This window comes from Mastigoproctus giganteus, chromosome 4, assembly GCF_048544385.1.
Source record: "Mastigoproctus giganteus isolate SK-2022 chromosome 4, ASM4854438v1, whole genome shotgun sequence".
Classification (NCBI taxonomy): Eukaryota; Metazoa; Arthropoda; class Arachnida; order Uropygi; family Thelyphonidae; genus Mastigoproctus; species Mastigoproctus giganteus.
In genome coordinates, this window is record NC_143578.1 from 173,614,828 (window position 1) to 173,640,241 (window position 25,414).

The 25,414-nt window shown below is 37.3% G+C and overlaps 1 protein-coding gene across 1 annotated transcript in view; it reads right to left on the reverse strand.

Annotated features, from left to right (window-relative positions):
• Nucleotides 1–25,414, reverse strand: part of LOC150087211 (glycogen debranching enzyme) — a 763,093-nt gene that overhangs the window by 196,108 nt on the left and 541,571 nt on the right. The window contains exon 20 of the mRNA XM_090371076.1: nt 666–768. Coding sequence (XP_090227202.1) covers nt 666–768 — 103 coding nt within the window. The remainder of the gene's footprint in view (nt 1–665; nt 769–25,414) is intronic.

The window sequence follows — 25,414 nt, forward strand, 5'->3', positions numbered from 1 at the left end:
TATTTAAATTGATAAGAGTTGGTTGCAGGACAGATGTGTGAAAACTGGTTTTAGCCAGCAGTTGTTGATTGTAGGAACAAACTTCTATCTGCTGTTGTTGAAGTGGGTAATTTGGATAAATTTAAGGAAGAACTAGAAGGTGCCTCCATAGCCAGGTGGGAAGGAGCAGTAGTACGTATCACATGCTTCTTGATTAGACCGGGGTTTGAGCCCGTCACCACCAAATACGGAAGATGCGGAAAGGTTAGGGACCACCGCAAATCCCGGAGCAATATGGCTTTAGTTGCTAATGCTCATAAAAACCAAAACAACAAGAACTAGAAAAATTATTAGAAGAGTTAGATGAATAATGTGAGAGGTGTTGTTTTTTGTTGATAACGTATAATCTTGCTTCCTTGTGCCATTTTCTACTATTAATATTAAACAGCGAATAAGCTATTTGGTATTAGTTTACAGCTTACATTATATTGGAAATATAGCTTATATTATTTCCCAAATATTATTATGTCAGTTACTAAAGTTTTGAACACGCAATGTACATATATTTGGTCAGAAACACAAAGAGAGAAGTTTATTTTGGCTGATGTTTCAAAAATCTGGCTTCCTTGAACTCTATAGCTCATACTAACAGTATTAAAATAATTGCCACAAAAATTAATACATACCTGGCTTCTTCATACCTTCCTGTAATTAGGAAAAGTCCACGAAGTGCTATAAATGTATCACGTCCCCAGTTTCTTGTATAACCAGTTGCAAAGTGAGGAAGTCCTAAAAATAAGTTTATAAAAAAAAGTAGTGTCATATGCAAAATTCATTAAACTAATAAAGTTTTTGTGAGGTTTTGCTTTTTTAAATACATTTAGCTACCGAACCAGAATACCATGTATGCAAATTTAAAATAAAATAAATTTTCCGTTTATGATCTAGGATGACCAGATAAGGTCAGAGGCTCTGTTAGCTTTTGTAGCTGATAAAGGTATTTAAAACTATTTCAGTGGTGCATACCATGTATAATTTTCCTTAAAATGAGTACGTAATAGCATAGAACTTTATCTGAAACTCGTATTACCCCTGCTTCAATTAAAAAGTGTTGTGTAATAAAGGTTTTGTTTGGTTTGGGGTTTGATAGTACAATGGCAATAAAGGTCATAATGCATCTAGTTCAGTTTTACAACATCAAAAACATATATATATATTGGATGACAAAACAAATAACAAAATACACAATATAGATTATGAGACTTTTTCAATAAAGAATGATCATAATTTTTTATCAACAACAGTACTGCTGGCTATTTTAGCATTAGCAAGGGCACATGATGCAAGAAAGCAAGCTTATATAGCATCTCTCTCTCTCTCACTCTCTCTCTCTCTCTCTCACACACACACCTCCGTAGCCAGGTGGGAAGGAGCAGCAGTGCATAGCACACGCTTCTTGATTAAACCAGGGTTTGAGACCGTCACCCCCAAATACGGAGGATGACGAAAGGTCAGGGAATGACCACCGCATATTCCCGGAGCAATATGGCCTTAGTTGCTAATGCTCCTAAAAAAAAAAAAAACCAAATAACAACACACACACACACACACACTACAAATGTTTGTCTAGTTCTGTCTTGAATCTGTTTAAGCTATCAACTTCTACAAAGACAGATGGAAGTTTCTTCCAGCAATCAACCACCCGCTGACTAAAGGCAAACTTCCGCACATCTATTCTACAACTGTCTTTCCTCAATTTGAATTTATGCCCTCTCGGGCAATTATTCTGAGCAAGAGGAAGCATCCCATCAGCATTGAGCATGCTCAAAACATTCAAGGATTTATACACTTCAATCAGATCTCCTCGCAGGTTAGTCTCCAGACATGTTAATTTGCAAAAGTTAAGCCTTTCTTCGTAAGAGCAACCCTTTGTTCCATTTCACTAATCTTGTTGCCCTTCTCTATACTCATTCCAACAACTCTACATCTTTCTTAAAATGAATGCTCCAGACCTGTATACAGTACTCAAGGTGTGGCCTGACCATTGCCTTACACAAGGGGATATTCATCTCCTTATCCCTGCTAGAAAAATTCCTGTATATCACTGACAAGACACCATGAGCTACCTTTGCAACTTGTCTGCACTGCTCAGAAAACTTCATATCTGATTGCACAATTACCCTCAGGTATTTTTCATTCTCCACTACCCTGAGTGTAGTACCACCCAGTTGATACTACACTCAGGGTAGTGTAGTACCACCCAGTTGATACTACACTCAGGGTAGTGTAGTACCACCCAGTTGATACATTACTCTGGGGTTATTGCTACCTACACGAAGTACTTTGTATTTGTCAATGTTAAACTTCAGTTGCGACCTCTCAAGCCCATTTGCTCAACTTTTCTAGATCCTGTTGCGGCAGTGTACTGTCATTAGAGTCATTACCAACCCTGATGACCTTCCTATCGTGTGCAAACTTGGACATCAAACCTGATATACCATCATCAATATCATTAATAAATACAGAAAACAACAATGGACCCAACACTGAATCTTGAGGAACTCCACTAATAACATTAGTCCACGAAGAGCAGCATCCATTGATTACCACTCTGTCTTGTCCCACTCAACCATCCATTTATCCATAGAAGCAATTTGCCTCCAATGCCACACTGTTGCAATTTGTGCAGTAGTCTTCCATGTGCAACAGTATCAAAAGCCTTTCTAAGATCCAAATATATGATATCAAAATTATTCTTTGCATCCAGTTCCTTTGTGGCTACATCATAGTATCCAAAAATTGGTCAGACAAGACTCCCCCTTAACAAACCAATGCTGTGTCCAACTATAACTGAAGTCTTGTCTAGATGATCCTGCAATGCTTCTTTAACCAGCACCTCCATTAATTTTCCTGGAACAGAAGTTAAACTAAAAGGTCTATAACTACTTGTGTTGCTCTTTGATCCTCCTTTGTGAATTGGGGTAACATTTGCGCATCTTCAGTCCATGGGTACCTCCCCTGAGTCCAAGGAAGCTCTCATAATTATGGCTAAGGGATTGCTTACTTCCTTTGCTGCCTCCTTTAATATAACTGGACAGATTCCATCCACCCCCAGGTGCCTTTCTTTAGTCTATCTTCAACAATTTCTCCTCCACTTTACTCTTGGTTATTACAAGATTATCTAGCTGACTGTCAGAGTTTAAAACACCTCTGACATTCCCTTCCTTGAATAACTCCTCATGTGTGAATGTAGATGCAAAATATTCATTTAGTTTGTTAGCTACCTGAGTAGGATCATCATCAGTTGAACCATCAATATCAAGTGGACCAATCTGATTCATCCCCTTCCTTCTAGAGTTTACATAAGTAAAGAATTCTTTGCTGTTTTTCTTTGCATCCTTTGGCAAATATTTCTCGTAATTTGCCTTTGCCTGCCTAACTTCCTTTGTGACTTTGTTACAGACTGGCTTATATCGATCATAGACTTTGTGTCAACTGTTAATTTATGTATCCCATGCATTTTTCTTCTCTGCACATGTCTAATTAGTTCATCTGACATCCATTTAGGCTTAAAACTTGAACAATATTTCTTAGTTGGTATGAAAAGCCTAGTATCTTCCAAGATGAATTCTTTGAATGCTTCCTATTTTGAATTTTCTCTTGGCAACATCATCAATTGGTCCCACCATATAGAATTTAAGTACTGTCTCAGACCACCGTAGTCACCTTTAAGAAAGCAAAAACCCATCCCTTTACTCCCGATGGTAGTTACCTCTTTGAGTAAATTCCACTTCAGCACAGTGTGATCACTGCTACCTAGTGGTTCCTCTATCTGCAGATTCTTAATGCACAAAGAATTTCTAATGAATTTAAGACCAAACAAAGCTTCATTACATAGCAATTGCACAGTTGGTTCATGCACACAGTGTGACCCTGGCAGTCAATCAAGTTTATGCCTGTTCAGTTTTGCCTAAGTAACAATGAACCTGACATGTTCATTGTTTTGTGTTTCTCAAGTAAACATCAGCTGAAGCATATGAAATGTTAAAAGAGGCTTATGGTGAATCTATGCTTCCATATAGCACAGCTTGCACTGTTTAAAGATGGATGTGATTGAATCACAAATATCAGCAGTCCTGGAGCTCCAACCACTGCTATCACCACAGAAACCATAACAACTGCTGTAATTGTGAGAGAAGATCATCGTATAACAGTAGAGTAATTGGCAGAAATGTTGAGAATAGCAGTAGGGAGCATGCATTCACGGTATTCTCCACGACCATTTGCATATGATACATATTTGTGCACGCTGTGTTCCAAGTCTATTGGCACCTAAGCAACAGAAAGTTTGCATGGAGGTTTATCAGGAGATGCAACAGATGGTTATTGAAGATGCTTAAGTTCTGCCCAAGATGATACAGCAGATGAGACATGCCTTCATCATTTCAACCCAGAGAGTAAGCAACAAAGCTCTGTTTGAGAGTCTGTCATTGCCAACACAAAAAAAAAAAGAAAGCAAAAACAAAAGATGTGGCTTCTGCAAGAAAGGTTATGGTAATCTCTTTTTTTGATATTCAAGGAACTGTACTGCACACTTTGTAGGATCACATTCATCACAACAATGCAAAACCTCATATTGTTCATACTGTCATCGAGTACTTAGCCAGCATTAATGTCAAATGTGTCCTTCATCTGCCCTACAGTCCTCACCTTTTACCCTGCAGTTTTTTTTATTTCCAAAGTTGAAGAAGGAGCTGCAAGGAAAAGACTTCCAGTTATCAGAAAAATCTTCTGGCCTTTGAAAGACTTGAAAAAACAAATATTAAAATATTTACTGAACATTAAAAAATAAATTTATTAGAATTTGATTCTTAGGCAATACTTATAGTTTTAGTATTTTTAATATATATATATATAATAAATTTTTTATAAGGATGCAACAGTATAAAATATTATTAATTAATTGTATATGGACCAGGGATACTGCTATAATTATGCAGAAAGTACCCAACGACCATAATGGATTCATAAGTTTGTAGGTAGAGAAAAGCAAAGCGGCAGCACTAGTAATTATGGAAAACAAGGGACTAATGGAACTGAAATCGTAATTACGGAGAACAAAGAAGGGACTGAAGATAAAAAGAAGTAATAAGAATTACGTAATGCTGTTTATCCTACGACTTCAGCGCTCCCTTCTTTCTTTGTTTTCTGTAATTATAATTTCAGTTCCGTTAGCCCCTTGTTCTCCGTAATTACGAGTGCAGTTCCACTAGTGCTTTGTCTTTCCTCTACCTAACTTTATGTTCTCCACACACACACACACACACACACACACACACACACACACACACACACACACACACACACACACACACACACAATACCCTCTGGAATTTGATTAACAAGCTTGATATGCACATATACTCTGTTTTTTGTAACATTCATAGAGTATGCCTTCTGCTAATTTTTGATTACAGCACTGCTTCCACCATGTTTTTGAAGAATGGTAGAAATGTTGGAATAAGTGTATTTCATAAATAGGGACTATTTTGAAAAGGACCATCAAAATATGGATGATTATTAAAGATATGGTGTGAAAAAAAAAATTATGTTTCATTCTTTACTGAATAGCTCTTATAAAATTGTAGATAAAATTCGAGATAAAAACAGTCTTTAAAGCTGAAAGATGTTAGATAAACCAGTATCAGTTCATTCATAAAAAAGCAAAAACATCAGACACATTCTTGATGTCAGTTAAAATCTGCTTAAGTAAACTCAGACAGATCTGTAATTTCTCCACTCTCTTTCAGAACAGTTTGGACATGCCTCAACGATTCAGTACTCCATCACTCAAAAATTCAAGTCTAATGTTATTAAGTATCTTCTGTCATCTTGGCCTTCAACCCACATACAATACAAAGGTTCTAATACCTGTCATGTTCAGGATTAAAAAAAAAAAAACATGGTTGAGTGTCAAATGAAATTTACTGAGATCTTGGATCCAGTACCAAACACTGATCCTGGTGGGGTGAGCATCACAAGGCTTTTGCAGTGTGACATAAACACATATGACAATTAAGGATGACCTGGCAGTGATTTAAATTTAAGTACATATTGCAGCAAAAACAGCTCATGTCTATGTAATAAGGATAGTTCACTGGTTTCTACATGTAAATTATAAATTGGAAAGGTACAGAAACAGATTGCCCATAAAAAGGCATTCTCTTTTTCTCTAGCAAAAGCATACATCAGCACCATAATTCAATTTAGACTGAACCCGGTATAAGCAAAGAAGAAATGCCTGTTTATGTTTATACCTGTTCAACTTTCACTGTGGTGTGAATCTTCCACATCTTCAAGTGAAGATGTGGAAGAGTGTGCATGAAGAATGTTTGTCTTTTGTACATTTTATCTGTAGTAGATGGATATTATTACAATTAGCCATATGGTGCAACGAAATCTGAGGCTTATGCTGCACCAGCCAAAAAAAAAAAATTCCTGTGTTACCCTGAGAGAGAGAGAGAGAGAGAGAGAGAGAGAGAGAGAGAGAGAGAGAGAGAGAGAGAGAGAGTAGAAGGGAACCAAGAAAGCGAAGAATGATGATATCCAGCTCAGGACCCTGGGTTTGCCAAAGCCATACTCACCAGATGTGAGCCCCTGGGGATATACTGAACAAAGGTTGACTTTTGGTCAAATATAATCCCTAGAAACTTTGCTTCTGATTTTACTCGAAAAGCATTTCAAGTTAATGTTAATTCAGCAGTACAATATAAGTTCTGCTTAAAATAGAAATAAATAGACTGGTTGCTGTGATGAAAACCTAAACATACTGTCTAATGCCCATTTACAAAAATAATTGACTGTGTTCTGCAGCTGGCTTTTTATGACATGCATGTTCAAGACTTGCAGAAAATGATGAAATTGTCAGACATAAAGAGTACTGAAAATTGTTGACAGTAGCTGGGTACTAGAAAAATAAATATACAAGGTGTAATAAACTACGAATTGGAAATTCACTACAGTACTATCAGTGATATTTCACAATACTTCATTTGTTCGTAGTAGTGAACTACAACAGTAGTACGAGTGGCATCGATTTAATTTTATCTCATATCTACCTTCACGTGTTACCATGATATTGCAATACCTCAAATAAGTTCCGCTTCACCAATGGAGACGACTTGTTACTTATTCTTGGCAGATACCACCACCCAGATGGTACCGGTTTAAGGCTTATTGTACCTATTGCACACCGATGATAATCCAATAAGCCTTGAAATGGTGCCATCTAGGTGGTGGCATCCACTGAGAATAAGTACCAAGAGTCTTCTACACTGGTGAAGCGTTACTTATTCGAGGTAGTGCAATATCGTGGTAACTCGTTGTGAAGGTAGTCACAATATGAGATACAATTAAATCAATGCCACTCAATATTACAGTTGTAGTTCACTACTATGAGCAAAGTATCATAAAATATCACTGATAGTTCTGAAGTGAATTTTCAATTCTTAGTTTATGCCTTGTGCATTTATTTTTCTTAGTATTATTACTATGTACATCATTTGACATCTCTCATATTGTGGAGTTATACTTCATAACTGGGTTGGCATGATTGCAACATCCGCCAACCAATGACAGGCCAATAAGCCTTGAAATGGTGCCATCTGGGTAGTGCTATCCACTGAGAATAAGTAACATTAGTCTTCTCCATTGGTAAAATGTTACTTATTCGAGGTAGTGCAATATCATGGTAACTCGTTGTGAAGGTGGTCACAATATGAGCTACAATTAAATCGTGCCATTCACATTGCTGTTGTAGTTCACTAGTATGAATGAAGTATTGTGAAATATTATTAGTCATATGGTGCAAGGAAGCCTGAGGCTTATGCTGCACCAGCCGAAAAAAAAAAACCTTTTGGAATTATCCTGAGAGAGAGAGAGAGAGAGAGAGAGAGAGAGAGAGAGAGAGAGAGAGAGAGAGAGAGAGAGAGAGAGAAGATAGAAGGGAATCACCAGAAAAGAGAATGATGATATCCAGCTCAGGACCCTGGGTGTGCTAGTTCTGTAGTAATTATGATTTTGCAAAATAACAGTGAAACCCTTTGTATCCAAGTATATTAGAATAGTGAGACGGAGAAGGGGTCACATCAAGTAAAAAAAAAAAAAATTGATTCAGTGTTGTAAATCTGGAGATTTGATAGCTCTGCAGTGAGTATGCATGGAAAGGACAGATAGCAAAGGAGGGTGGAGTTAGCATTAACATTAGTTGAGGAGGCATATGATGCAAGAGAGCAAGCTTATAACAGCATCAGCCAAAAAATACCACTTCCCATTTCACCCATCCGGTCACTCCAAATGTTTGTCTAGTTCGGCCTTAAATTTATTTAAGCTATCAACTTCCACAACAACAGATGGAAGTCTATTCCAGCAATCAACTACCCACTGGCTAAAGGCAAACTTCTGCACATCTATTCTACAACTGTCTTTTCTCGTTATGTTCTTGGTTAAGAGAAGCACACAGATTCTACTGTACACGCAACTGGCATGGGTTGCCAGTGTATCGTTGAGTCAGTCTGGTGTTGATAAATACTGGGGGGAAACAAAAATGAGAATGGGAGCATGTTAAACACTAAGTTACTGTACTGAGTGTAATGCAGGCAAATAGAGTGAGTCAGTAATAACAGAATATCTTATCATGGGGGATTTTAACTTACTGGATATTGACTGGAACTTGTTGGTTGGTTGTTTGCCTCATAGTAGAACATATCTGGATTAATTGGTGATTGCTTTCTATAACAGCATGTTAGAGAGGCAAAAAGAAAAAGCAATACTCCTGATCTTATTATTGACAGTAATGCTTCTGATTGATTTGATCATTGGCAGTGACAATTACATCTATAGGATATAGAGTAGGCATAATTACTTCAGGAAAATCTTCAAAAGGCAAACTTAGCAATAATGGGAAAGGGCAACCAGAATTTCTTATAAGTCATGCACTTTTAATTACAAATAATTAATTACGTAAAAGACAGCCACAAGTTGTTGTGGAAAGAGCACATGATAAAAACAAAAAAATCACAACTGAATATATCTTTATAAAAGGTCACGTAGCCAAGTGGCCAGGTATGAGGGCAATCGCAGCATACATTTATTGAGGGAACAACTTATCTGACCAAGCTGATTAGCTATTATGAAGTAACCATAAAGGAACTGGATGCAAAAAAGTCATATTGACATTGTATATTTAGATTTCAATAAAGCTTTTGATACTGTTCCACATGAATGCTGTTCAAACTGGAGCAATTGGGCACTTGGGACAAATTACTGCTATACATAAAGGAATGGTTGAGCGATCTGAGATGAAGAGTGGTTTTTAATGGTCACTACTTTTCATAGACTAATGTTATGAGTGGTGTCCCACAGGGTTTGGTGTTAGGCCATCAGTTTCTTTATTCACAGTTTTTCAATATTTATGCAGTATTAAGTTTAATGTTTTGGTTTGATAGTGATACAAAAGTGAGCAGGGTGGTTAATACCTGCAGTCATGATATGCAATGAGAACAAATAAGCAGATGAACTGAAAACTGGCATTGTTTGGGTAGCAGTACACTCAGAATAATATACAATTTTGGCAGCACCAAACTCAAAGTAGACGATTAGGAAACAGATTTAGGAGTTAACTGTATAATCCGAAATATGCCCTCTGAGCAATGCACATAGGTGACGAGGACAACTCATGGGGTTCTCTCAATCACAGCCAGAAATTTTACCAGCAGGGACAAATAGGTGATCATCCTATTGTATAAGCTAGAGGGTAGATTTTTATCTTCATAATGACACACCATACTAAAATTTCATTAATTCATGCAGCACATTTTCCTTCTCCCCTCTAATTTTACTTTATGCATCCTTGCCATTCTCTTCCCCCTTCTAATTTTACTGACTGTATCCTTACTATTCAAACTACACACACATGGGGGAGATAAATTTAAATTGGAAAAAGGTGGTTGCAGGATAGATGTTCAATAATTAATATTGGAATAAATTTCCACCTGGTTGTGGAACTGGGTATTTTGAATAAAATTTAAAGAAAAATTGCACAAATTATTAGAAGGAATGAGTAAAAAAAAAATTTTTTTTTTTAATGGTTGATGCAGTATAAGCATACTTCACAGCATTACCCAAAATTTTTCTGTGGTTATTTTTTTATTCCCTTTGAGACATATCTTAGTTCACCGGCACTTCACTTTATGTTCCAATCAGTATTTATTAGTTTTGTTTTCCAAAAGTTTTTTATAATTTTTCTGTTCCTGCCTCTCTTAACTTCTTGGATCTGCTGTAGTATACTAATTCTTTGTTTTTACAGATCTTTTACTCACATAATTCTTTTGCAGCTTACACTAAAGTTCTCTTAAATTTTGCTATTTTTCATCTAAAATAATGAAATTATTTTAGATATGTTATTTCATCAGAAATAACATAAACTTTTGAGTGAGAAGGCTATTTTTCTGACTACCAGCAAATCTGAGAGCATTTTAGTTTTTATTTATTTGAACTCTTCTCTTTATCTTATTTTTCACACAATTTCTCATTTTTAATTGCTCAATGCAAGGCAACTGTCACTTCATATCTCAAATCTTCGGTATATCCTTATATATGAAATAATGATAACGTACATATCCAGTAAAAATATCTTTAATTATACTTTGGAGCTTTCAAGGCTGAACGTGCCTCTTTTATCAACAGGGATATTCAGGGATATTCATGTGTTGTTGTGGCGGATCCCAGGGTTTCCCCCATAAGCCGCTATTGTACTTCTTGTGTTGAAGCTTAAGTAAGTGTTATGATGTGTTCTGTTGTTATGTTATCAGCTGGTGCCTGGCTCTTAGCAGATAAGAAGCAGTAACACCTGGTCACTACGTCTCACCCCCATCCCTGCCACGTGGAGGCGGCCAAGATCAATTATCTCCTGCTGGGCAAGCCCAGGGCATAACACCTGAGAGTGCCCGAAAAAGAGAGTGAAGTGGAAAAAGAGGAATACAGAGGGAGAAGTTTGGGATCTGGGGAGGTAAATGGATAGAATAGAGGAGAATCAACAGAGGGACTCTCCAATAGTTAGAAGTGAGAAGAAGTTAAGCAAGAATAAAGTAGGAAGAAGTGGAGAAGTGGACTAACTTCTCTAACCATGGAGACCTATCTCATGGAAAATCCCATCCTAGGAACTAGGATCAGCAAAACATCTTAATTTACAGTTTGCCTAACCCCTTGTAGGCAGAACGTCTTCAGTTGTTGAAGAAATGATTGATCTTCTAACAAAAAAAAAAAAAAAAAAAAAAAAGTGAAAGCAAATTCCACGAATTCTGAAAAGCTCCACAGAAAGACACTATGTGCAATATGTACAATATCCTCTTCTTCAGGAACACAGCAGAATATACACTATGTACAGATTCGTCCAATTGTAATGCCAGGGTAATGCCATAACCTGGCCCAATAAATAAAATGTTTCAGGGTTAACGCAAAAGTAATATACATGTCCAAATCTTAGATGAGATCACATTAGGCAGGGTTCAAAATTATGTTTTAAAAAGTTCTTGCCTAAATACAATTTGTGTGTGGTATTCACTCACAAAGAAATATTAATTCCAAAAACTATGAAACGCTAAAGGCCAAATAGTATCTCGATGAGTAGAGCAAAATTCCTTATACAGTAAATACCTATTCTGCAGAAAACAGTTTCACATCAAGAACAAGTCTATTATAAAATCCAGGAAAGTATAGTGTAGCACTTAATGATACTAATCAGTTGCAAATATAGAATCCAATCAAAAATGAGAGATATTTCTTTCCTAATCCAATAAAGGATCCAAGAAATTGCAGGAACAGTAAAATTAGGACCTGATTTCGGTTCTTCTTTTAAATGCACGAGAAGCAAACACATTCATAGCATTAAAAGCTGTCTGAGACTCAACCAGAATTTTATTGTTGCTGGAGTCCAAGTTAGGAACTACACTAAGTAGGTCATGTCGAAGATCGTTATAATAATGACATTGATGAAGAATATGGTTAACAGTTTCTTCCTGGCCACACAAACAAGATGTTGTTGGTGAAAGTCCCAGTTTGTGAAGTTTAGTATTTATACTTCCGTGGCCAGTTAATATAAACATACCATATAAGCCCGGCGAAAACCACTTTAACTCCTCCTTTTTAATCTCACTTGCTACAGGCAGAAAGTCCCTTGTGACTGCACCAATATCAGATGAAGACCACTCTTACTGCCATTTTGCAATAAAAATTTCCCTTAATCTTGTCTTCTCAGTCTTAATTGGAGCACTTAGATCTAATTGGATGTTATCATAGGTCAATGGTATTTTCTTCAAAAGGTGATACTTAAGGTAGCGGTACCGAACTTCAAAATGGACAGGTAGTTTCCCAAGCAAAACCTGAAGAGCCATGGTGGAGGTAGTTTGACAAGCTCTTGACATGGTCAGGAGGGCAGCCCTCTGTGCTTGTAACAGTTGCTTTACTACAGCAACTTTATTAGCTCTAAAAGCCCCATGCACCAGCTCCATAAGAAATTATCGACAAAAACACACAATTATAGTGAAGTCGTAAGGTTTGGCCTCTAAGACCCCAGTCTTGTCTTGTTATCTGTTTAATTCGGCTCAGGAACAATTTAGCCTTTTCTTTCACATACTGAACATGTGGTAGGAAACTGAGAGCATCATCAATACAAATGCCTAGGTATTTGGTCTTCGATAAGTACTTAATGGATTGTTCCCTATATTTAATAACTGGAGGTCTTCCATGGTCAAGCTTTCCCTTAAGCAACATCTGAGATGTTTTTGCAATAGAAACCTGCAATTTATGTGTTGAAGACCAGTTGGAGAGTTCTAACAGCACAGCATTTGCTGATTCTTCAAGGCTTTTCCTAGAATTACCCTGGATTAATATTGTAAGATCGTCAGCGTATGCGATCATATGAATAGCTGGAAAACTCTTAACCAACCAGGAATCAAAAACAAGATTCCAGCACAAGGGACCAAGTATTGACCCCTGTGGACATCCTCTTGTAACTCTGCGAGAGACCTCCTCCAGTCCAGATTTGACAGAAATGGTACGATCAGAAAAATAGCTCTTTAAAAGCTTATATATATTTATGGACACTTCAGCCTCCCGGAACTTTTCCAGGGCACTTTGCCACCAAAGGGTGTCAAAGGCCCCTTTGAAGTCCACAAAGAGGCCAAGCAAATACTTGGAATCTGTATCAGCCTGAATATCTAGAAGTCTAACTAATGCATCTTCTGTCCCTCGTCCTTTGGTAAACCCATACTGGTCTTCAGAAGCAAGTCTTTTGTCGGCATATGCTGCAATTAATCTACTGGCAACAACCTTCTCTAGCGCCTTTCCTAGAACTGGGAGAAGGGCTATAGGCCTATATGATGACGGATCCTCAGCCGGTTTTTTGGGATTCTTAAGCAAGATTTTGAGCAAAGCTCTTTTCCACACTCTAGGGAATTCACGACTTCGTAGGCACGAATTAAACAAAATTAATATTGAAGCTGGTACAATTTTCCAGACTCTTTTAACAACATCTACTTCAATTTTATCATACCCAGGGGATTTACCTGAGCGCATGGATTTTATTGCGCATTCGACCTCTTCCAGAGAGAATGGAGGTTCTTCAGTCAATCCTGTGTAATTAGAATTTAAATGTACAATGTCAATTTGTTCGGGTGACATATTAGTATCAGAATCTTGATGTATAATTACATCTAATATTCTATCTATAGTAGAAGACCAAATAGGGTACTTTGACCTTCTGCTGTCTTTTATCAACAAATAGAATGGAAACTTTAGAGATAAAAATTATTTTAGCGGACACAGAGATGTGCATGCAGTGAGCCATGCGAGTGCACAAGGTAGGCCATCCAACCATTAAACTGGTGTTGATTGTTGCTGCATGGACGTGCGTAGTTTTGCCTCCAGCACTTATATAGACTTAAAACAGTTACCTCTAAGATGGGGTGTAGTGTCATGCCTTTGCAGCAGTTCATAGCTCTCGAATTACACAATATATTAAGTGACTCTAACCAGAGGCAGTAGTGAAAGTGTCGGGACTGGTCAATTACTTTGTAGTCCTGCTTTCTAAGTCTAGATAAGCACTGGGGGCAAAACTACGCACATCCATGCAGCAACAATGACCACCAGTTTAATTTTGCAGAGCCAGCAAACCGGAAGTTTTTTAGCTATAGTTAGCTGCTTTATTGACCAATTGTTATATTAAATTATTTTCTGTAAGTAGCTTATAGACCTAGGCAAGATCCTTGATTTATTCCGAATTGAGACAGCGAGATTTTGGAAGTTAATTAATATTTAAGTGTCCATAGATTTACCGTTCGTAACTTGCCGCCATTGTTATACAATACAACGTTATATCCCGAACTAGATAGCATTAGCTTAGTATAGTATATAATATTATCAATTAATCAGTAAATTTATTAATCTTGTTGAACTTTAATGTCAATTAAATTGTACTTTTAATTAAATACATATAACGATTTAGATTTTACGAACGTAACATAATTAATTAATACATAACTTGATATGGAACTTATATAAAGAAACTCGAAGATAATACTTGACACTTAAAAATATATATATAGATATACAGTGTTACAACTGCGTTGGGATACAAGTTTAGGGTCATAATTTTGTACAGAAATTGAAATTTTATTGAAATTGAATTGGAATCATGACTGAGACCAGAGCAGCAAAGCAAAAGGCTCAAGCTAAATGGAGTGCTGTGGCTCAGGAGAGAAGTGAGGGAGGCAGTTGCCCTCTGAATCACAGCCTTTTAAAATGCACTGCTTGCTTGATGTTTGTGGACAATCAGGTATGGGACATGATATTGCCAAGTGGGATGTCTTTGTGGACGGGATCTATCCAGTTATATTAAAGGAGGCAGGAAAGGAAGGAAGCAAACCCTTAGCCATAATTATGAGAGCTTCTTTCGATTCAGTGGAGGTACCCATGGACTGGAGATGTGCAAATGTGACCCCAATTCACAAAGGAGGATCAAAGGGCAACAGAAGTAAGTGTAGACCTGTTAATTTAACTTTTGTTCCAGGAAACTTAATGGAGGCACTGGTTAAAGAAGTACTGTAGGATCATCTAGACAAGACTTCAGTTATAGCTCAGACACAGCATGGTTTTGTTAAGGGAAAGTCTTGCATGACCAATTTGATAGGATACTATGATGTGGTCACAAAGGAACTGGATGCAGGTAATAACTTTGATATCATATATTTGGATCTTAGAAAGGCTTTTGATACTGTTGCACATGGAAGACTGCTGCACAAATTGGAGCAGTGTGGCATTGGAGGAAAATTGCTGCTATGGATAAAGGGATGGTTGAGTGGGAGAAGACGGAGAGTGGTAATCAATGGACACTGCTCATCGTGGACTAATGTTATTAGTGGAGTCCCTCAGGATTCAGTATTGGGTCTATTATTGTTTTCAGTATTTATAAATGATATTGATGATGGTATAAGCTTAATGTCCAAGTTTGCAGATGATACGAAGGTTGGCAGGGTTGTTAAGGACACTAATGACAGTACGCTGCTGCAACAGAATCTAGAAAAGTTGAGCAGATGGGTTGAGAGACGAGAAATGAAGCTTAACATTGACAAATGTAAAGTACTACATATGGGAAGCAGCAACCCCAGAGTGACATATCAACTCTGTGGTACTACAATGACAGTGGTAGAGAACGAATAGGACCTGGGGTAATTGTGCAGACTGTCTGCAAGAGTAGCTCATAGTGTCTTGTCACTGATATACAGGAATTTTTCTAGCAGGGATAAGGAGGTGATTATCCCCTTATATAAGGCAGTGGTCAGGCCACACCTTGAGTACTGTATACAGGTCTGGAGGCCTCATTTTAAGAAAGATGTAGAGCTGTTGGAATGCGTACAGAGAAGGGCAACAAGATTAGTGAATGGAACAAAGGGTTGCTCTTACTAAGAAAGGCTTAAATTTTGCAAATTACAGTGTCTGGAGACTATGCACCTGTGAGGTGATCTGACTGAGGTGTATAAAACCTTGAATGGTTTGAGCATGCGCAATACTGATGGAATTCTTCCTCTTGGTCAGAATAAGCATTTGAGAGGGCATAAATTCAAATTGAGGAAAGATAGATGTGCGGAAGTTTGCCTTTGGCCTGCAAGTGGTTGGTTGGTGGTACAGACTTGCATCTTTTGTTGTGGAAGTTGATAGCCTAAATAAATTTAAGGCTGAGCTGGACAGGTACTTGGAACGAACGGAGGGGTGAAATGGGAGCGTGTTTTTTTTTTTTGGCTGATGCTGCATAAGCTTGCTTTCTTACACCATATGCCTCTACTAATGCTAATGGCCCACCTCACGCCCTCACACGGCTCACTGTACACACAACCCTGTGGCCATTAAAATAATTTTTATCTCTAAAGTTTCCATTCTATTTGTTGATAAAGAGGCACATTCAGCCTTGAAAGTTCCAGAGTATAATTTATAATTTTTTACTGGATATATACATTATCATTATTTCATATCACTATGGATTCCAGTACAACAGGCCCATTTATCCTCATATCCTTGTATCTTCAAACAGTTGCTCAAGATACTTTTAAATAAAAAAATAAAAAAAATTCTTTTTATATAATCCAGGGCATATAATTGTATTTCTGTCAAGATCATTCTTCATAATTTCTTTAACCACGGAATTATGTTCTCTGACATAGAAGTTGAGTTCACGTGTCTTTAATTATTCACTTTGCCCATTAAACCCACTTTGTGAACAGGAAAGACATTTTCACATCTCCAATCTAGGGATCTCCTACGACTCCAACAAAGCGCTCATAATTATGGCTAAAGAATTTATTTCCTCTTTATTTTGCTTCTTTTAATATAATTGAATAGATTCCACCAACTACAGGTCCCTCGTTTACTTCCAACTTGTATAATTTCTCTTTTAGCTTCCATTTGTCATAAAACGATTTACTTCCAAGCCAAAATTAGGAATATTTCAGGTATCCCCATTGTCTAAGAACTTCATGTGTGAATGCAGACAAAATATTCAGTTTTGTCAGCAACCCTTTTCCTTCTAGTGTTAACACAAGCAAAGAATTCTTTTCCACTTTTCCTTGCACTCTTAGCAAAAGACTGAAAAATCTACCTTAGCATTACAGAAAAGGCTTTATTAAACAACTGATTAAAAATATAAGGCTGTAGAGGATTGAGATTGGAAGTGACAATCATTTTGCACTGAGCAAATTTTAATTTTACATTTAATAATGACATTTAATGCCATAAATAGAGTTATAAAAAGGCATTAAAACAGATATAAATTGAAAAGTTCTCATATTTTACTGCTCTTCGTGGACTAATGTTATTAGTGAAGTCCCTCCAGGGCTCGGTGTTGGGCCTATTGTTGTTTTCAGTATTTTTTTTTTTTTTTTGATTTGGTAGTTGTTGGCGCATCGGCTTCTGTGGCCATATTGCACCTCCTAAGGTTTTTGCAGTACTTTGATCCAAGCCCGAGGCGGGAATCGAACCCGCGACCTTTGGGTTGCCGGGCAGGTACTTTACCCACTCGGCTAGCCCGGTCGGCTTTTCGGTATTTATCAATGATATTGATGAAGGTATATTAGTGTTAATGCGTAAGTTATTATTATTATTATTATTATTATCAGCTATATGGTGCAAGGAAGCCTGAGGCTTATGCTGCACCAGCCAAAAAAAAAAAAAATTCCCCGAGTTACCCTGAGAGAGAGAGAGAGAGAGAGAGAGAGAGAGAGAGAGAGAGTCAAAAGGGAATCACCAAGAAAGATGATATCCAGCTCAGGAACCTGGGTGTGCCAAGCCCATACTCACCAGATGTGAGCCCCTGGGGTTTGCAGATGATACGAAGGTTGGCAGGGTTGTTAATGACAGTAATGATAATACACTACTGCAACAGAAGCTGGAAAAGTTGAGCAGATGGGCTGAGAAGTGGCAACTGAAGTTTAACATTGACAAATGTAAAGTACTGTATATGCAATAACCCAAGAGTAACATATCAATTGTGTGGTATTACACTCAGGGTAGTGGAGAATGAAAAGGACCTGGGGGTAAGTATGCAGTCAGCTAGTAGGAATTTTGCTAGCAGGGATAAGGGAGTGATTGTCCTCCTTGTATAAGGCAATGGTCAGGCCCCACCTTAAGTACTATAAACAGGTATGGAGGCCTCATTTTAGGAAAGTTGTAGAGCTGCTGGAACCAGTACAGAGAATGGCAATGAGATTGGTGCATGGAAAAAAGGGTTGCTGTTACTAAGAGAGAGAGAGAGAGAGGTTTAAGTTCTGCAAATTGCAGCTTCTGGAGACTAGGCACCTGTAAGGTGATCTAATTGAGGTGTATAAGGCCTTGAATGGTTTGAGCAAGCTCAATGCTAATGGGATTCTTCCTCTTGCTCAAATTACTTGCCTGAGTGGACATAAATTCAAATTGAGGGAAGACAATTGTAGAATAGATGTGTGGAAATTTGCCTTTAGCCAGTGTGTAGTTAATAGCTGGAATAAACTTTCATCTGTTGTAGTGGAGGTCAACAACTTAAATAAATTCAAGGCAGAACTAGAGAAACATTTGGACAGATACCTTCCTTTTCACAGTAATGTCACCTTCCTGATGCTAACATTACTTTATTTGAAGACTGGAAATTTAAGAGAACTTTAATGGAAGCGACAAAAGAATTTATATGGGGAAAGGACTATAAAGACAAACAATATGTGATGCAATTTTGAACTCAATAAGTTAAACAAGCAGCTAGAGAAAATAAAAAATTACAAGAAATTTTTGGAAAATAAAATGGATTAAAGCATTTCTGCCTCTATTTGAACTAAATATCTATTTAGTTCAAATAGAGGCAGAAATTTGAACTAAATATCTATTTAGTTCAAATTAGAAATTACATACAGATGGTACTAAGACCATTTCTTTATTGATTGCTATAATTTGCTACTTCACCATAGAGAGGGCAGAAAGGCCAAAATACACAGATAACTTATTATAAGTTCACATGGAGGTAGTAGTGCTTTAATCTCAGTTTAACATGCTGCTCAAGTAAAAGATAACAAATCTTTAAATTAACATAAAGAAAAGTGCAACAGGGCGAAGATAGCAATAGCCATACAATGCAAGGAAGCGAGAGGCTTCTGTTGCTCTGGCCCAAAAAAAAAAAAAAAAAAAAAGATAAAAAAACAAATTATTTTCTTGCCTCCTCACATAAGTAACTATCAAGTTTATCAAGATGTCAAAGAAGCTGAATTAAAAACCTTGGAAAACTTTGGGAAGGATATGTATCAGGATGACAAAAAACAGTCTAGGTATTTAGTTAAAAATATCAGTTAGAGAAAATAAAAAAAAATAAAAAATTTTTCATAATAAATATAATAAATCCTTTCTGGAATACAAAGGCAAAAGATGGCTAAAGTATGTGCGAAAGAGGTTAAGAGAAATTGTGAGAAAATTTTGAAAAAAAAACAAAAAAAATGAAAAACAAATATCAGGCAGGCGGAAAAATTCTTTCTGCATTCTATTCAAAAATCTCATCACTGCTGGGAGGGAGGGAGGGGATATCGTAACACTAAACCAATCAAAAATATTTGTCTTCAAATTTTAGAAAAATAAGTCTCAAGAATAATCTTTTAAGGAAAATAAAAAAAAAAAAAAAAAAATTGATAAAAATGGCAATTCAACAGTGAGGATTAAAGAAAGCATTGAAAAATGGTTTACGATCAAATTTGGCTAGAGGTAGAGCTGCAACTTTTCACCTCTTCTTTTTATAATTTTCATGGATCATTTAATAAAAGAATCTAAGTTTCTAACAAAGTTCAGTATGGGAGAGGTAAAAATTTAATCATCATTATATGCAGATGATATGCAATGAATTACATAGTAGCCAGAAAGATTTTCAAGAGTTTCTGGATAAATTAGATAAGGGTTGATTTGATAGAGAATTTGGCATGAAAACTCTTACAGAAAATTTAAACTCTTAAAGAAAATTTATGAAAATTCAGAGAGACAAGGAAAATAGCAAAAAACTGGAAAAAGCAATTCTATATCTAGTAACATTCATTAGCATTATCATTAGTAGAGGCATATGATGCAAGAAAGCAAGCTTATGCAGCATCAGCTAAAAAAAAAAAAAACAAAAAAAAAAAAAAAACTCCCATTTCATCCCCCCCCCCCCCCGTTCGTTCAAAATACCTGTCCAGCTGAGCCTTAAATTTATTTAGGCTATCAACTTCCACAACACGGGATGGAAGTCTGTTCCACCAACCAACTACCCGCTGGCTAAAGGAAAATTTCCGCACATCTATCCTACATCTGTCTTTCCTCAATTTGAATTTATACCCTCTCAGGTGATTATTCTAAGCAAGAGGAAGAATCAGACACTGTAATTTGCAAAACTTAAGCCTTTCTTCATAAGAGAAACCCTTTGTTCCATTCACTAATCTTGTTGCCCTTCTCTGTACTCTTCCAGCAGCTCTACATCCTTCTTGAAATGAGGCCTCCAGACCTGTATACAGTACTCAAGGTGTGGCCTGACCATTGCCTTATACAAGGGAATAATCACCTCCTTATCCCTGCTAGAAAAATTCCTGTATATCATTGACAAGACACCATGAGCTACTCTTGCAGCCTGTCTGCACTGCTCAGAAAACTTCATATCTGCTTGCACAATTACCCCCAGGTCCTTTTCATTCTTTACCACTGTCAGTGTAGTACCACAGATTTGATACATTGCTCTGGGATTACTGTTTCCCATATGTAGTACTTTACATTTGTCAATGTTAAACTTCAGTTGCCACTTCTCAGCCCATCTGCTCAACCTTTCTAGATCCTGTTGCAGCAGCGTCCTTAACAACCCTGCCAACCTTTGTATCGTCTGCAAACTTGGACATTAAGCCTGATATCATTTATAAATACAGAAAACAACAAAACAACAATTCTTTACTGAAGATGGAAGATTAAAAATGGAAGTAAACAGAATAAGCAAAGCAGAAAGTGTAGCGGAAGCTAGGAATACAATTTCATCTGGAGTAAAAGAGAAATTAACCAAAAATGCAATAACTATTATAACACAGTTTTATGTTTATTTTAATCTGCAAAGCTGAGACTAAGTAAGAAATAGAGGAAGTTATCACAAAGCATCTTCAGAAATGAGAGTTTTTAATAAAAAATAAATGCAACTAACTGATGAAAGCAAAGGCAAGACTGCATTACAAATGAGGAAATCAGAAAAAAATCTTGGGCTAACAAATTATAAAATGTCTAAACTGCCAGGCACGCAATAGTATGCTTGTATCTTCCTTCACTGTTTTAATAAATTCGGGTGTGTAAACTGTCAGCATCTAAATTTTTGTTTGCAGTACAGTTCCATTTTGTCTAATGCTAATTCTTTCAACGTTTGTTACTCCTTGCGTTTTCAGTTCTGTTAGTTTTCCCCTTTGGTACATTCAGGAGATTGTGATTCCTTTTAGAGACTGCATCTTTGGATGGGTTTTAAGTATGATGAGGTGTAATTCTGACTAGAATTACATTAGATGTTATTATTATTATTAGCTATAGGGTGCAAGGAAGCCTGAGGCTTATGCTGCACCAGCCAAAAAAAAATTTGAGTATCAACCACCCGCTGGCTAAAGGCAAACTTTTGCACATCTATCATAGAACCATCTTTCCTCAATTTGAATTTATGCCCTCTCAGGTGATTATTCTGAGCAAGTAGAAAGGAATCACCAAGAAAGAGAAGAATGATGATATCCAGCTCAGGACCCTGGGTGTGCCAAGCCCACACTCACCAGATGTGAGCCCCTGGGGTTATTGTTGGCAGTTTCTCTGATTGTGTTGTGTTTGCAGTTTCCAACTGTTGTAATGCATTTGCAGATCTTTCTAGAGATTTCTGAATTATAAAGGGAGGGGAATGTATGCTCCATTGTTAAAATATTTGGGGACTGACTCTAAAAACAAGTTCTTTATATAGCAGTAAAGAATTTGAACTTTTTGGTGGTATGACCAGAAAAGTTCCATGATTCGCTGGGTTTCAACTTGGTATATCCCAGACCAGTTCCATGCCCAGTGCAATTCCTACTAACTTAAGGGAGGAGTTCCTGGCCTTCACAAAGTTTGCGCAAGAGGTGTTTTCTAAGCGGAGGACACTTCTTGCTATTCATCACAACTAAAGTCAGTAACTGAATGAAACAACTCAATCTAATTGAACAGAAACGTTCAAATGGAAAGATTGAGCTAATCACACTAAGGACGTTTTGCAACAGGACCAGGACCGGACACGGAACTGATGCAGTCCACTGCTCACCTGTCTCGAGATCCCTCTGCGGCAGAAGACACCAGTGATCACCAAGTCAGACTTGACTCTACACATCTCCTGAACCTGACACCAGCAGCTGTGACCTCTGAAACAAACTCACCAGACATGACTATTGCTGCAGCTTGCTGCTAAGGCCATTGGCCTTCCCATACCAGTGCACTCTTGCACAGTACTTTCTTCCTACTTCCTGTATTGGGGGGGGGAGTCAAGTCAAGTGTCTCCTCCCCCCATTTCCTTCCATCTGGGGTCGCCTTCTCTATTGACCCCACCACTGTCTTACCTCCCCCAGTCTTCAGTCTCCCCACCCTCTAACTTTGTGACTGCGTCTAATGAAACAAAAATTTTCCAAACACACACTCAAAAACTTAAGTCAACTATGCAACAACCCTATTACCATTCGGCCTATCCACTATCAGTATAAAATATAGCAACTTTTTTTTCTTTAGGTCCTAGCCATTGAAATCTCAGAAAATTAGGTGGCAGGGCTTGCCAGAGTAAATATAACTATACTGGGTGTACCTGGTTTGCCTCCACGAGGTTAAGTGTGGGCAATGGTGGGTCCCATTAGGGGCCCAATGGCTAAAAGGCCAAAGGAACAACGGTACAAAACATTACGCATATACAAGATCCACACAGTTTTAAATCTCTGGCCTTTACAGTGTACTATATCACATGACAAATTATACTATGCGGAAATGGGGGAAACCCCTGGTGATGTTTGCCCCAAAAACACTTTACACTTTAACTATATTCCGAGATATTTTCAGGCATTTTAAAGCATATGGAAATAATTCTTATTATTACTAGAATATGCTAGCACAGAATAAAACAAATTAATTTTTCTCTCATTACTGTATATTATACTATGATGTAGTAAGTTCAGTAGTGTTGTATCACTAACAAGGCTGAGGGAATAGCAAAAATGATTTTAGCAGCAGCAGTGTAGATGGAACCAGAAAACATTGAAATTTATGATATATCAGAAACCAATATCACGGCACCATCAATAACTACAAATGAAAGTAGTAACTTGACCACTTGGCATTTTCAACGGAAAAAATGGAGGCAGTACTGAACTATAAAGCATAGTACAGTACTGCCTGAGCTATGTTTTATAGTTCATATATCACATGTGAACAAGACATCTTTTTTTGGTGATGCATGCTCCACTGCATTGCTTCAAGTTGTATATTTCTAATGACACTGTAAACCAAACTGTCACTGAAGCACTGAAATGTCTTGATGATGCTCTAGCTTCTGGTGCAAGTTCAAATGTAAGAATAACTTGCATGCTCTTTGCACCAGGCGAGTCTTTTATGCCGATGAACCTTGGTTAGGAGAGGATGCCGTAGGGGTCATCTACTGGTATAGCCCATATGTGCGACGCATGGTCATGCCAGACATTTTTCCGGGTTGGCCTGTGTTGTATCGGGTAGTCAACTCTTCAACAGTGCTGCACCAGTTTGCCTGTACGAGTCGTTGGACCCAGTGCTCACCTCTAACACCAACCTTTCACTGACCTTTCCAGTTTTGCCGTCGGGTCATTGTTTGACCATTTTGATGCCAGTTCTGGTACGCTTTAACAATGGTGGCTCTCGAGGCACCAGCTTATCGAGCTCCCTCAATCTGTCCTTTATTAAAGTCTGATAAATCCATCCTTTTACCCATTACGATTGGAATTTAACTATATACCAAACCACTGACACCTTATCTATGCTATCTAGCATATTCTAGTAAGTACCAGTAGACTACCAAACCACTGACACCTTATCTATGCTACGTAGGTCCACTGACTGCTCAATGAACAACAGGTCACATTGTTTTCATAGGGGTGGTCATAATTCAGTGATCACTCAGTGTATTTCAGACCCCAATATTTCACTAAACTATGTCTTTGAAGACCAAATATTTCATGAAACCATGTCTCTGCATTATACCAATAATAATAATGTAGAGGGCAATGACCAGATGAGAAAATCCAGACTACTCTTGGAATTGCTGCGAACTTCATTCAGAAACACCTACATATCAGAGCTAAAAATTACTGTTTATGAACTTATTGCTCTTCAAAGGAAGACTTATAATGAAGATATATATCCACACAGAAGGACAGATTTGGCATAAAGTTATTTTTGTTTGCACAGACAATACTGGTAATGTGTGGAAGTTAAATAAAGCAAAATGAGATATGCCACTAAAGACTGTCAGTTATCCGTCATTTACAAAATTTGTGATTTATTCAGAATTGATAGCAACATTGCACTAATGAACAGGCAGTTTACAAGTCCTAATACTGTTTCAGAAACTGTAACAATATGGATTTGACACTTGTGTAATTGTGAATCTGTGAATAAAGGAAATGCAAAAGATGATGATGTAAGCTGTGAGATGCTACACCTCACACAGCTTACTAGCAAAAGGGGGGAAAAAAGTGATAGAAAGGATGTCATAATGCTGTCTACTGAGAAACAATGATTGATTCTGAAAAAACTGAAAGAACGACTAAAGAACTGATGAAGAAGCCAGATGCTACAATTCAACACAATGTGTTAGGAGTGGACAGGTTGGACCAAAAAAATCAAACCATGTGAATTCTCAATGATAATTTTTTTTTTATTTTTTCAATGTAAACTCCAAACATGAGAGATATTAGAAACTAATGGTACTTAGTACTGTGCATGGGTCGGAGGTTGAGAAGATGAAAGAACATACTGTTGATTAGACTTGAACTTCTGTAGATTGTAAAGCTCAGGAAAAGCAAATGAAGGAAGGTCGTTCCAGAATATGGAAATTAAATGAACAAATGAGAAAGAAGAAAATTTGGTTCTGTGAGTTTGTAGTTGAACAGCAAAAGGATATTAACTAGTTGTGGCATGTGATTTGACTGCTTTGAAAGAGAGAGAGGGAATTATAGAAGCCAATTCAAAAGAACAGTGCCCATGGAAGTATCTATACAAAATGCATGCAGCAGAAACAGAATGCTATGAGACAGGGAGTGGTTTGTTATTGTTATTTGGTTTTTAGGAGCATTAG